This window comes from Sorghum bicolor, chromosome 4 (assembly GCF_000003195.3).
Source record: "Sorghum bicolor cultivar BTx623 chromosome 4, Sorghum_bicolor_NCBIv3, whole genome shotgun sequence".
Lineage (NCBI taxonomy): Eukaryota > Viridiplantae > Streptophyta > Magnoliopsida > Poales > Poaceae > Sorghum > Sorghum bicolor.
The window spans coordinates 67,673,688-67,686,362 of record NC_012873.2 but is presented as its reverse complement, the minus strand read 5'-3'; the positions used below and the strand labels follow the sequence as shown (position 1 = coordinate 67,686,362).

Sequence of the window (12,675 nt, the reverse complement as noted above, 5' to 3'; positions counted from 1 at the left end):
TTTTCGGAAACTACTGTATCACAAAATTGTTTTGTAAGCCAAAAAGATACAAAACCATGGTTCAGAAAAAAAAAATCATGAGTGGAGTTTTCAAACTCCAAAAGGACTACAATTTTAACATAATCATAATTTTAGAACTACAATTTTTATTGTATCCAAACACCCATCAATTTTTGAAAACCAAAGTATTTTCAAAAAACATGGTAGTATTTCTCTAATACTTTTATATCCAAACATGGCCTAACATCTACCTTGCCAAGTAGCATTATATACTCTTTGTGTCATATAAAAAATACAAATATATAATTCCTGCTTCGAGGAGTGAAACAATTTAAGTTTAATTAAATCTATACAAAAGAGGAGTAAGATTTATGATACCAACATTTGTTATTGAATTTTATGTATTTTCATGGTATATGTATTTGGGGTCATAAATATTACTACCTCCGTTTGCGTTTACTTGTCACCAAACTTTTACTGTAGCAATTTTGACTATATGTTTTTTTCTGCAAAAGATTTTTAGATACATCAAGTTTTCACATATATGATTCTTTATTGAATATACTTCATTAGTGTTATATATATTGAAGTATCTAAGATTTTTTAGAAGAAAAAAATAGATAGTCAAATTTGCTACAGTAAAAAGTTGGTGACAAGTAAACACAAACGGAGGGAAGTAATAAATACTACCTCCATCCTTTGATTTTTTTGACCCTCAAGTTTGACTTATAATTTAGGATGTATTGAGTATTTGCTATAAATTTAATAAAGCTTAAGAAAATTTAACTCAATCCAATCCTAGAATTGCAATCGTCCCTTTTAGAACGAAGACAGCATTTATTATACAAATAGCAAAACAACAAAGGCATCCTAATCGAACTACTAGTGGACGCCGCGTGTGTGTAACACTTATATTTGTTAACACATATAACCGAATAAGATTCATCGGTTTTGTTTTGTATGAGACCAGATCTCTCATACGCGTTGCAATTTTTCAGCAACAAAGACGTACCAAATCACATGCCCTTGTGTATATATAGTCAAAGATCTCTCACGCAAATGGCGTGTGGCAGAACCGCCATTGAAGCGGGAAGAAATTCGAAGAGCCCTCGAGACTTGTATAGGAGGAGGAAGAGGAGGAGGAGGGAAAAAAGAAAACGATTCCCGTTCCCACCCATCCCGAGAAGAGAAGGCAAGGGAAGGTGGGGAGGGGACACCGAGCAAGGCAGCAGGTGGGGGACGAAGCCAAAGCCAACAAGGCCGCGCGGCGCGCGGGCGGCCATGTGGACGCCATGCGCGGACGCGGCGTGGACGCCGTGACGACACCTGCCGCCCGCCGCCCCCCCGGCCCGCACCGCCATGGCCCCGCCGCCGCCGCAATGCGCCTCAAAACCCCCCTCCGCGCCTCCCGTGCTCCAGGTCCACCGCTCGCCAAGCCCCCGTCGCCGCCGACTCCCCTGATCCGGCCACCGTTCGTTTCTTGATCCGGCCTCCCGGCACCTCTCGTTGCAGGTAGGGGACATGGCCGAGGAGGAGGCGCCGCCGCCGCCGCCGCCGCCGCCGCCGCCCAAGCTGCTCTACATTGCCGTCGCCGACGGCGGGGGCCGCCGGGCGTTCCGGTACACGCGCCCCGTGCTGCAGAGCACCCTGCATCTCATGGGATGCAAGCCTCGCCATGCCTTCAAGGTCCATCTCTTCCTCCCTCTTGCGTCTGATCTTGCTTTGCTCCTAGCTTCCTTTCTTTAAGCTTGGGTTGCTACTATGATTGAGCCGGGCTGTCTGATCCTCTCGTGCGGTGCGGTAGATCCCCATCGGAAGCTAAGCTTGCTGCTTAATTTCTGTGGGGGCTTGGGCGTGAATCACCTCCTCTTGCTGCGTGTCTACTGTTGGCGCTGACATGTGTGGTTTGTGACCGGCGATTTTGACATGAAAAAAAGGTGACATCTTTTAGCCTCCTGCTGCTGATGCGCAGATTTGTTCCCGGCTCGATCCAAAATCCCCTTCTCCTCATGCCCTATACTTTTCGTCTTTGTGACGGAAGATGAGGGGCCTCTTTCAGGCTTGAGCTGAGCTCCCAAGGCTTCCAAGCGGCTCAAATTTTTCGTTTTTTTGGAACCCAAAAAAATTTCCACCTTTAGTTCTTGTTCTTGTTCATCATCAAGTGATACTACTTGCTTGTTTGTGAGGTCGCTATCATCATAAGATATACTGTCATGCAACTGTTACCTGTTAGTTCGGCTGGTGTGAATTACTATTGCTTTCTCGGGATTATTATGTTCGATTGACAAGGACAACGCCATGTTATGTGATGTAGACGCGTTTTTGTATTGCCTTCCCCGATGCATGATCTTTTTGCTTTCGGACCCTACTTTGATGGGTACACGATTCTAGACAGTATCTGGCAATTGACTTGGAATGGGTATCAGGTTCCCACTCGATGACGCTCCTTATTTTTGCTCTGATTTGGTCATGGCTTGTAAATGGTTGACATCTTTGGTTCCTGACGGTCCAATTGGGCTGAGTGTGAAATCAATTACAAGACTTGTCATACCTACTGCTCTGCAGACTTGTGTGATCTGCTGTTCCTTTCTAAAGTCTAGACTTGCTATGGTAATAAACCTCTTTTTTTTTAATCCTTGTTGCCACAACAGATTAGCAAGAGAGTATTCAATGTGATGAAGAGTGAATTCTTGGCCGCATCGAAGTCAGATGGGGCAATCGAACAAGAAAATTATCCCGCCCTTAGCCTTGGGGTTGGTACAGATACTCCAAAAATGTTGGAGAGAAGCAATAGCAGCATACCGTTTGAATTATACAAGAACCAGACTACCATTGTTGTTTCAAGAGAGGAGTTTGTAAGTGTTGTATGTGATGCCCTCTCTTTGTACAAGTATGTCGGACCCAACCAGAAAGCTGACCTACTTCTCGCTTGCAGGTAAAACAACTTGCTTATCGATGTATTTATCTGCCCATTTATTGCACATATCCATCACAGCAATTTCCATGCATGTTTGGCATTCCTTATTTAAGTGAAAGATATTTGTCGTAACAGAATTGATGTATTTAACTCGCAACAGTTTATCACAGCCACTCCAAAGCAACCTGAAAGTAATTGATAATCTTTCCTTTTTTGTAACATTTCCTTATTTTCCTTTCCAACTGTTCCAATCAGAATTAAAGAGAGAAAGGAATCGGTGACAATACTCTTGTGTGGGACAAGCGGATGTGGCAAGTCCACTTTATCATCTTTGCTGGTATGTTTAATATCATCTAGAACATTTGTCCGTTTCAGGATTAGCAATTTTCGTACCATATCAGGATCCAGTAAATCTGCTATGAGTCCATATTGTCTGTTTGCTTGGTTCCTGGCCACCGCTGGTCCAGGCAGCTCGCTCAGATGTCTGATTCTAGACACCTGGTGCTGGATCTGCTGCCTGGCCGGCATGGTATGGCTCATGTTCCAATCCAAACACACCCTTAGTAACAAGTGTCCATTATAAACAATCACCTTTGAGGCATCTAACCCCTTCTAGTTTCACTTACTGTTTTAGTTGCTTCCAGAACTTTTTTTTTTGTCAAACTCAAAGAAATGAATGTGGTGCTCATCTTGGGTTTCAACTGTAGCCTACCCCATCTTCCTTGGGACTAAAAAGGCTTTGTTGTTTTTTTTGTCAAATAAATGAATGAAATGAACAATTGCTGAATCCTTTGTTTATTATTATTTTTTGTTCACCAGGGTAGTAGGTTGGGCATCACGACAGTAGTTTCTACTGATTCCATACGACATATGATGAGAGGCTTTGCAGATGAAAAACAAAATCCTCTTCTCTATGCCTCAACCTACCATGCAGGCGAATATTTAGATCCTATTGCAGTTTCTCAGGCAAAGGCAAAGCGCAAGGCAAATAAACCCACAATTGTTTCTCATCCAAATACCAGTGGAGGCAAAGATGTGACTTCAGATGACAAAGCTCAGCAAGGATCCTCAGAATTGCCTCCTAGAGCTGAATTGATTGGTAACAAGCAAATGGCAGTAGAAGGCTACAAGGCGCAAAGCGAGATGGTGATCGACAGCCTGGATAGATTAATTACATCCTGGGAAGAGCAGAAAGAATCTGTGATTGTCGAAGGAGTGCATCTAAGCCTTAACTTTGTGGTACGTATTAGTCAAGAAGCAACGCAGGGGTATTTCATAAAATTGTTTAGTTTATTTATGCTATTTTGCATCATTTAGTTATATATCTCATTTCTCCTGGCCGCTGATTAATCTCTTCTTCTACTGTTAACCAACAGATGGGATTAATGAAGAAACATCCTTCCATAATACCATTTATGGTATACATTACAAATGAGGAGAAACACATGGAACGATTTGCTGTACGTGCAAAGTACATGACTCTAGACCCAGCAAAGAACAGATACATCAAGTACATTCGAAACATTAGAGCTATCCAGGAATACCTATGCAACCGAGCTGACAAGCATCTTGTGCCGAAGATCAACAACACCAATGTTGACCAGAGTGTGGCTGCTATACATGCCACAGTCTTCAGCTGTCTTCGCAGGCGAGCAGCTGGGGAGCAACTGTATGACCTCAACACAAACACTGTTGCTGTAGTGGATGAGGAATACAGGAACCAGCGTGCAGCTAACACCTTGGGTTCTAAGGGCATGTTTCAGTTGATCCAAAGGAAGGGGTCTTCAAGGAATCTGATGGCACTCCTTAATACTGACGGCTCAGTCACCAAAGCTTGGCATGTTGGTACAAGTGATGGCAATGGGGATCTTAATGGTATCACAAAGAGCAGGAAGTCTGCTGAAAATCCTATGCTGGATGCCTCACAAATTGGAAAGGCAGAGGCGGTCAATCTCCAGTTTGGTCCTTTTGGGATCAGTGCCTGGATGAGTGACACGGGTGGAACCAGCCATACTGGAAGCGTAGAAGACCTGAGGGCTGATAACGTGGAGACTGGTGGTAGGAACTATTCATCATGCTGCAGTTCGCCAAAGATGTCAGATTCTACTTCGAAGGAGGTATGCCCTGATCTACCAGAGTTATGATTTGAGTGGCATGTCAAACTTTGAGTGTCTTTTCCTGTCACAAATATTATGGCATCTACTGCAAACGCTGGAGAGGACTTCAGATTGTTGGCATTTGAAATGATATGACATGCAGTACCTGCAAACTAACCGATGCTTTAACCTTACCAGCTTATGGAAGACTACTCGGTATATGGCAGCGAAGAAGAAGAAGAAGCTGACGACCCCCGTGATGCTGAAACTGATGAAGACCTAACTGATGAAGAAAGAGACATGCACGAGGTATGGGCGACTTATCTCTTTCAGTGTTCAACAATTTGTTTTTTTTTTCTTATCTAGTTTCACCACATCAATACACTACAAAATTGAAGACGACGCTGAATATTCTCTTGAATCACTGGATACTTGCAGATAGATGCAGGCTCTGTGGACGAGCACTCAACCAAGTCGGATGAGGAATATGAGGACTTAGCCATGCGCGATGTGATGGAGAATGGCGACTGGTCCGACGACGAGCAAGTTGTGAGCAAAACCAAGAACTCACCAGCCCTGGAGGGCATCCATGGGAGTGGGGCAGCTAAAGATGATGGCATAAAGGGCCGGTACCACCACAACCTGGACCTGTTCCTGAAAATGTCCAAGGAGGTAGCTGGCACTGGAATGCCGTGCGCGTCATAGCACCACCAGACGGGGTGCAGAGAAGGCCGGCGACACGCTGCGCTGGTCCCAGCGGGTGATATGTTTCTTGGGCACCTGCTTTTGTGATGCTTTGAGCTGTGCTGTAGAGTAGACACTGGTGGCTGTGGCTGTGCCATGTACCTGTCCAAACTACAAAATGCCTTCACCTGGCTGTAAAGAGAGCACCTGTCGACCTGATGCTTTGTCCAGGCAACCATGCTCTATCATATCCTGTAGTAGGAGTATTATCTTTGGCAATAATGTTCCAGGCAAGGGCAAATATGTATCCTCGGGGGAAAAAAATAAGACCCGCGCTGTTAATAAAGTCACCTCACGTGGCTAAAATATGTGCCATACATACATGTCTTTTGGTTGAACAATAAGCTCAGAACATTATGCCATTGATGCGTATCTATAATAAAGGTTAACTGCAACATTTGATGAACATTATGCCAACGTTGAGTAGTGGGAAACAACTGATATTTGAAGAGCTGCTCAGATATTGGCATTTGACAAGTACCAGAAAACATGCGTTTGATTTGATTTCAGAAAAATGTCAGTAAACTGAAGGCAGGCTTTACAGAGATTAACATCACCATGAACCTTACTTATACAGTGACTGATGAAACCCAAGGAAAAAGGATAATCTACAGCTGTCCTTGCTTCCCATCATCTATTGATCCTAAAACATTTATCCTTCTGCTAATTGCTTTGCTTCTTCCACAATATTCTGCACTTCTTTATCCTGCTGCTTCAAGAGGGGAAAATAAACCATACAAATATACAACTCTTTCCTCAAGGACAAGTAAAAATCTCTTCATCTTTTTTCATTCTTTTTATTTATTTCCAGAGGCTCTCCTTTATTTACATCAAAGGATTCGGGAGCCTTTTTTAACTTCTGCAGTTGTACTCGCTCAATATTACCGACTACTGGTAATAGTAAAAAGCTAAGGCCTCGCTATCTTCTGTCTGTCTGTACAGGTGTTATTCTGTAACCTAACCAATTTCTCAGCAGGAGGATGGGGCGCCAATGCGCCGTTCTGAAAGATGATAAGAAACACAACCAAAATGCAAATGGTCAGTGGTCAAAAGATCAAATGGTATTCAGTATGGAGCCTTGGGTCTTGGGATTTATTTACCTCCTGCGGCAATAAGCTTCTCAACACGTGCCACAATATGCTTCCCGTAGGTGTATCTTTTCAGTGCATTCAAGTGGACCTTGATACGGGAAAGAATCAATTCACGGTTCTGGTCATCACATATCTCTAGAACCTTCTGCACCACATAGTTTGCAAACTGGTCTTTCATCATTGCCTGGACAACATAAGTGCACGTTACAAGTGTTTCTAGAAACTTAGAATGCATGAATTCAACCCTGCAGCAGCAGACCCCTACTGCCGTTTTTTTTTATAAAAAAAGCAAGTTCAGTCCAATTGTTGAAAACAAACCTGCAACGGCTCATTCTCATCAGTTGTGCCAAGCATTTCATTGATCAGAATCTGGCGTTGCTCAGGATTACCAAAAGTAAGACACTTCTCAACAACATTAGAAGCAAATTTCTGTTGGCTCATCTTCACTATCTGTCCAGCTAGTTGTGTGATTATAGTAGAACGCTCTTCTGGTTTCCCATGCTGCAGGACATGCTGCAGAACAAGAAATGAGATTATAAAAAGCTATTTCTCAAAAATGGGATGAAGCATAGGGCAGGGGCAAGTCAATACAGAAGATCGTAACATAATACAACACTTTAAAACAAAAGAACGATTGGAAGTCAAATACCACTTGTTAAACAACAATAAATAAAGCCACTTCTAAGCATCATCATATTTTCAACAAGCTAGAAAACTTGGTCATAATACAAGACTTTTAAACCACAAGTTGTGAGATACGTAAGGTAATAAGCACAAGAGATAGTGCTAAAATGATTGACAGAAGAACGATTCAGCATGGGTGAAGTTGAGGTCTAACTCAGGGAGTATATCAGAAAAGGAACATGAAATGAATAGACAGTTACCTGGATTACATAATTACCATACTGGTCCTCTGTTAAAGTAACCACAGACTGCATGATCTCTTCCATCATGGCATTTTGTGTGCTTTCATCATCACAATGTTCCAATACCCTCTGGCAATATCCAAGAACATGTTTAGGACAATCTCTATATAAAAAAAGATGGCAAAACCAGAGGAAGGTCAATGTAGCACCTGAATAACACGGCAACCATAGGGATGCATGGAAAGCTCCACCACATGTCCGTAAAAGGCAGAAATGATAAATCGTATCCTCTCCTGAGGGATGCATTCAATACATTTTTGGATGACATGGTTGCCATTCTGATCACGAACACATCTCATGATAGATCCATCAAGCTCCAAAGCCATTTGTGTTTGTTGTTCCACTTCAACAACTTCCAAAGCCTACAGAAAAACAAGTACCCTCCTAAGCCTCCGCAGAAGTTATTTTGATCACTACATGACTGGGGTTTAAACTTCGGTGGAAACATTAGTTGTAGCAGTATACAAACCTTCTGAATCACCCTGCAGCCATACATTTGAAGACTCAGCTGTAACACATAACCCTTGAGCAGGGTTGCCAGTTGCTTCGTTTGTGTTTCAGTTCCATATTCAAAGAACTGCCAAGATCAAGCAATTACTAATTTTAAAACTAAGCTCTCAATGATAAAATGAATATGCAAATCGTCGAAAAACAAACCAGACTCGTTCTGTTCCAAATGAGGGTTACTCACCTTCTGTATAACATAGTTTCCGAAAACATCAGTCATCAAGGTACGTGCCTGGGGAAGGATCTCAGGAAAAATCATATTCTTCTCTTCAATAGAAGCAGTTTCTAGTTTCTGCTGTATAAAGCGACTCCCATACTGATCCGAACTGAAAGGTCAGAGAGAGAACCATATTAGCTTCATATGAAAATAAATGAACTTGAGTCTGTTGGAATTCCAATGAAATAGTACCTGAACTCTACCACATGGCCTACAATATCTAACAGCTCAAAAGATCTGGTTTTGTTAGTTTTGAATTCCTCCAGCAGGGAGGACCCCCCATTATCCATCAGACCATTCTCTGAACTCCATGATCCCATGGATCCTCCAGCAGTGTTCCTCACCACGGCTGGAAGTCGAGTCAGTCGATCTCCTTGCCTGACATGGCCTTGAGGAGATGAGATATACGGACTAGATGGTGGGCTTGTTAGATAAGTCATTCCAATGCCAAATGCAGGATCGTTGCCATATATATTTTGATTAAGAGCACCAGACTTGCCCAGGTATGGTATCCCATACTGTAGCTTTTGCTGGGCAAATAATGACCCAAGGTAAGCTTTTTGATATCCAGGACTATCCAAGTGTCCTGAACCAGTAAAACCCCTCCCTTGGAAAGGACTCATGCTTGCAGCTGAACCAAGGGGGGAATCAGGGTTTGCCTGCAAGTATTGTGCGTACATTGTCTCTGTTGGTTGGCCCTGATAACTCGATCCCCCATGGTTCGAAAGAACATTGCCATAGTCACCATCTGGACATGAAAACATGGTTCAAAACTCAAAAGGTGAGTGAGTGAACGGCAAACAGGCAAGGGGAGAGGAAGAGAGATGGGGAAGGGGATTAATGGTACCAGGATTCAGCATGGATGAAGTAAAACCGCCTGCATGAGTCTTCATATGCCGTCCAGATACATCAATGCCATGGCTATCACCATTCAAGTTCTGGTAGTGAGAAACTGAACCAGCTGAGCTCATCAAAGATCCTTTCTTGTTCGCATTACCATGTGGTGACTGCATAGGGAACTTGCTATTTCTATGAGATGCCAGCTTACTAGCATGCAAATTACTGAAGTTACTCCCCCCATTTGGGAAAACTGCATATTCAGGGGCATTAAGCGAGTCTTCATTGGTATTTTGAGTTAAATTTTGTTGTGAAAATTGCCTATGATCCTTTGGTACATTAAACAGCACATCTGCCTGGTCACCAAAGTTCTGGTAAACATGATTCTGAACTTCATTTTCCACATTCGACATCTTATTTCCAGATAGGCTTAAGCTAGACAGAGTTGCCGCAATGTCAGCACCATCATGATTAAGTGAAGCAACAGCTGCAGCTTCAACTTTTTTATCAGAACTCCCCATCCGAACTCCAACAGGAGGAAGGCAGGGACTTGGAGTTCTCCGTATGAGCTGGGGGTCAGGGGTGGTGCTTCTTGAGATAGATGAACCTACTGCAGAAGCAAAGGTATGAGACATTGAAGAACCAAGACTTTGGACCCTGACCAGACTGGGTGAAGTGGATCCAGATCGCAGGCCATTCATGGATTCTGATCTATTCTGCAGTTGTGGCTTGGGTGAATCAGATGACCTGATTGGAGTTGGGCCCTCAAGAGCATTGCGGCTATTAGATCGTGAAAGATGACCGGCAGTAGCAGCAGGACGGCTAATATTTTCCTGCCATTGAAACAATTGCAGGTGAGAATAAAAAAGCAAAACAAAATGAAAAATGCAGTAATAAATATAGTGGTTATAAATTGTACCAGTAGCCTACCAATATCTGTGCACGAAATTTCATATGATAATGTCAGTCACAAAAAAAGATGCAACCCCCTGCCATCTCTCAAGTTCAGCAGTGAACATAACTCTGGTGGATTTTAATGTTACTAGAAGTATGATTTGCAGGCAAAGTGAATAATCTGCTAATTTCATATATGCATTCCGTTCCAAACAGTTCAAAAGATAATTTCACTATGTAGTCGGTGAGCAAAAATAAAATGTTTGCTTATACTGAAGTTGGGTAATATAATTCCATTCAAACAACAATGTGTGCTTCTACTGAAGATGTAACTACAGCAACAAAATGAAATAAAAATCAAGTATGAAATATGCTCCAAACCTGCAATGCATCAGCAAAGCTCTTGCGCCGAGACCCAAGGCCACTGATATCTGACAAGCCAATGAGCCCATCGGCACCTCTCCCAAGCCACTCAGATGACTGCTGCCGTGCGAGCCCATTCCTTTCACCCCTCCCCATTCTATCACTCAGCAGCGCCTTCTCTCCACCAACTTCGCGCGCCCCTGGCTGCACCGAGAACAGCGAGTTTCCACTCCCGACCTCTGAAGGCCTCCTCCGCCTATCCCCAATACCTCCAGACACTGCCTGGAACCGCTGCGCCGCACGCCAGTCCTCTTTGGAGACCATTGGTGGCGGAAGCCTTGGGTTGAGGTGCTCGTTAGAATAGTAGTACGACAGATACGCTGGGTGCGACCGTATCTCCTCCTCAGTGAGCATGTCAATGCCAGCACCAGTCCCGCCGCCGCCACTGCCACCAAGGTTGTTGGCAGGAAGCGGCGGACCAGAGAAGAGCGCGCCAATGGCCGTGCGTGAGCCCTCGACGGTGGGGGGAGCACTGCCGCTGCGGAACATGCTGAGCTCGTCTGCAGGGGCCGTGTGGTTTTGGTCCATGAGAACTGCCTGCAGGTCGCGCTCCAGGTCCTCAAAGGTGGGGCCAGCCGCCGCCGCTTGAGATGGAGCCATCGATGTAGCGCCTGCCTTTTGTTCCAATCTCCTTCTTCCTTCCTTCCTTTCTTGGTTTCCTTGAATCCTAAACCAGTAAGCAGGTGGTGATCAGTACTGTATTTTTTTCCCAAAGCTTGTATAGAGTCGAGTTGTAATCCGAAGGTATGCATGAAAATTGAACTGGAAGAATGATCGATGCATCTTTATGAGAAAAATCCTGATTACAGAACACGTAAAATCGTTTCAATCCCAAGTTCCCCCGTTAATTCTATTTAAAAAGAACCCCGCTTTTAAGGCAAGTACAGGGAACTGGCGCATCAAGTTACCTTGGACAGAAGAAACAAGAACCAAACCAAAACACTAAGCCAGCCACTGGAAACCTAACTTGTAGAAGACTCCCCGACAAAACTTGATGGGAAAACATCCTAATCCGCGGACGAAACACCCAAACATTCATTCTCTTGCCCAACTAAGATATTATTATAGATATAGATAGATAAAACGGAACCAAAGAAACATACAAACACGGCGGCATGGCAGTCCTACCTCTCCCTACCCGAGGAACCGATCGGGTACCTACGCGACCCGGCCGAGAATCAATAATCTCACCTCTAGAACGGGCGCCGCCGCCGTAGCAGCAGCATGAAACAGGCAGCGAACCGAGCGCCTCCAATCCACTACGGAGCCGCCGGCCGCGGTCCCATCCGACGGTGGCTGGATTCCCGCGCGCGCCGATCGAGGATTTATTTAGGGTTTGGGGATGGATTGGGGAATTTTCCGGAGGGAGGGGAGGGCAGGGCGGAGGCGGCTGCTGCGGCCGGAGCGAGGCGAGGCGACGCGAAGGGGAGGCGGCAGGCGAGAGCGAGACGAGACGAGACGAATGGGAAAGGAAGGGAGCGGAGGCGGAGGCGGAAAGCGACGTGTGGCCTTTTCTTCCTGGAGACCGGTAGCCCGCCTCCCCACCTGCTCACAGCCGTCCGATTCCTGCACCTACACGATGCACGAATCTCAAAGCGCCGTATAGCGCTTCTGCATACGCACGCCGGCCGGCCGCCAGGTACTCCTCCTCTATCGCTACCTTTCATCAGATCATCATAATAATAAAGGCGGATGAGGAGTATACATACATATGAGTACGTATGACGTAGCAGTACACATCTTGAAGAACCCATCGACAATTTTGGAAATCGACAAAATCTTTTAAAACATATTCCTTTTTTTTTCCCTGGGGAAAGAATATGGTTTATATCTCTCTGTTCTGTTTCATGTGTCGCTGTTTCTTTTCAGAAGAAAAACCGTAGGGAGTATGTTACAGATGGTAAGTTTCTGTGTTATTATTTTCCTTACTTGTCGGAGCAGTGGCTGACAGGTGGGTCCATGGAAAATCCATATGTATCTCTGCTACTACTCCGATTGACAGGCAAGTCAAACGAGGAAAGGA

The 12,675-nt window shown here is 44.4% G+C and overlaps 2 protein-coding genes across 2 annotated transcripts; one reads left to right on the top strand and one right to left on the bottom strand.

Moving 5' to 3' along the window:
• LOC110434649 (P-loop NTPase domain-containing protein LPA1-like) lies at positions 1,058 to 6,074 on the top strand. The gene is made up of 8 exons (XM_021459188.1): positions 1,058 to 1,419; positions 1,513 to 1,686; positions 2,652 to 2,935; positions 3,173 to 3,254; positions 3,737 to 4,156; positions 4,294 to 5,034; positions 5,212 to 5,322; positions 5,452 to 6,074. Exons 1-8 carry the CDS (start codon positions 1,360 to 1,362, stop codon positions 5,716 to 5,718), a joined length of 2,139 nt encoding a protein of 712 aa, XP_021314863.1. The 5' UTR covers positions 1,058 to 1,359; the 3' UTR covers positions 5,719 to 6,074.
• Positions 6,234 to 12,134, bottom strand: LOC8056456 (pumilio homolog 1). The gene is made up of 11 exons (XM_002453005.2): positions 11,844 to 12,134; positions 10,611 to 11,319; positions 9,346 to 10,168; positions 8,691 to 9,246; positions 8,466 to 8,607; positions 8,244 to 8,351; positions 7,924 to 8,136; positions 7,733 to 7,843; positions 7,167 to 7,361; positions 6,858 to 7,032; positions 6,234 to 6,758 (listed from the first exon to the last, which is right to left on the bottom strand). Exons 2-11 carry the CDS (start codon positions 11,250 to 11,252, stop codon positions 6,727 to 6,729), a joined length of 2,997 nt encoding a protein of 998 aa, XP_002453050.1. The 5' UTR covers positions 11,253 to 11,319; positions 11,844 to 12,134; the 3' UTR covers positions 6,234 to 6,726.

Excerpts from the sequence above, each read along its gene's own strand:
- LOC110434649 (XM_021459188.1), top strand. The coding sequence starts at position 1,360 with ATGGCCCCGCCGCCGCCGCAATGCGCCTCAAAACCCCCCTCCGCGCCT. Across the intron at positions 5,035-5,211 it reads CAGATTCTACTTCGAAGGAG|CTTATGGAAGACTACTCGGT; the intron begins GTATGCCCTGAT and ends TAACCTTACCAG. Across the intron at positions 5,323-5,451 it reads AAGAAAGAGACATGCACGAG|ATAGATGCAGGCTCTGTGGA; the intron begins GTATGGGCGACT and ends GGATACTTGCAG.
- LOC8056456 (XM_002453005.2), bottom strand. The coding sequence starts at position 11,252 with ATGGCTCCATCTCAAGCGGCGGCGGCTGGCCCCACCTTTGAGGACCTG. Across the intron at positions 10,169-10,610 it reads GCTTTGCTGATGCATTGCAG|GAAAATATTAGCCGTCCTGC; the intron begins GTTTGGAGCATA and ends TTTCAATGGCAG. Across the intron at positions 8,352-8,465 it reads GAAACTATGTTATACAGAAG|TTCTTTGAATATGGAACTGA; the intron begins GTGAGTAACCCT and ends TGATCTTGGCAG.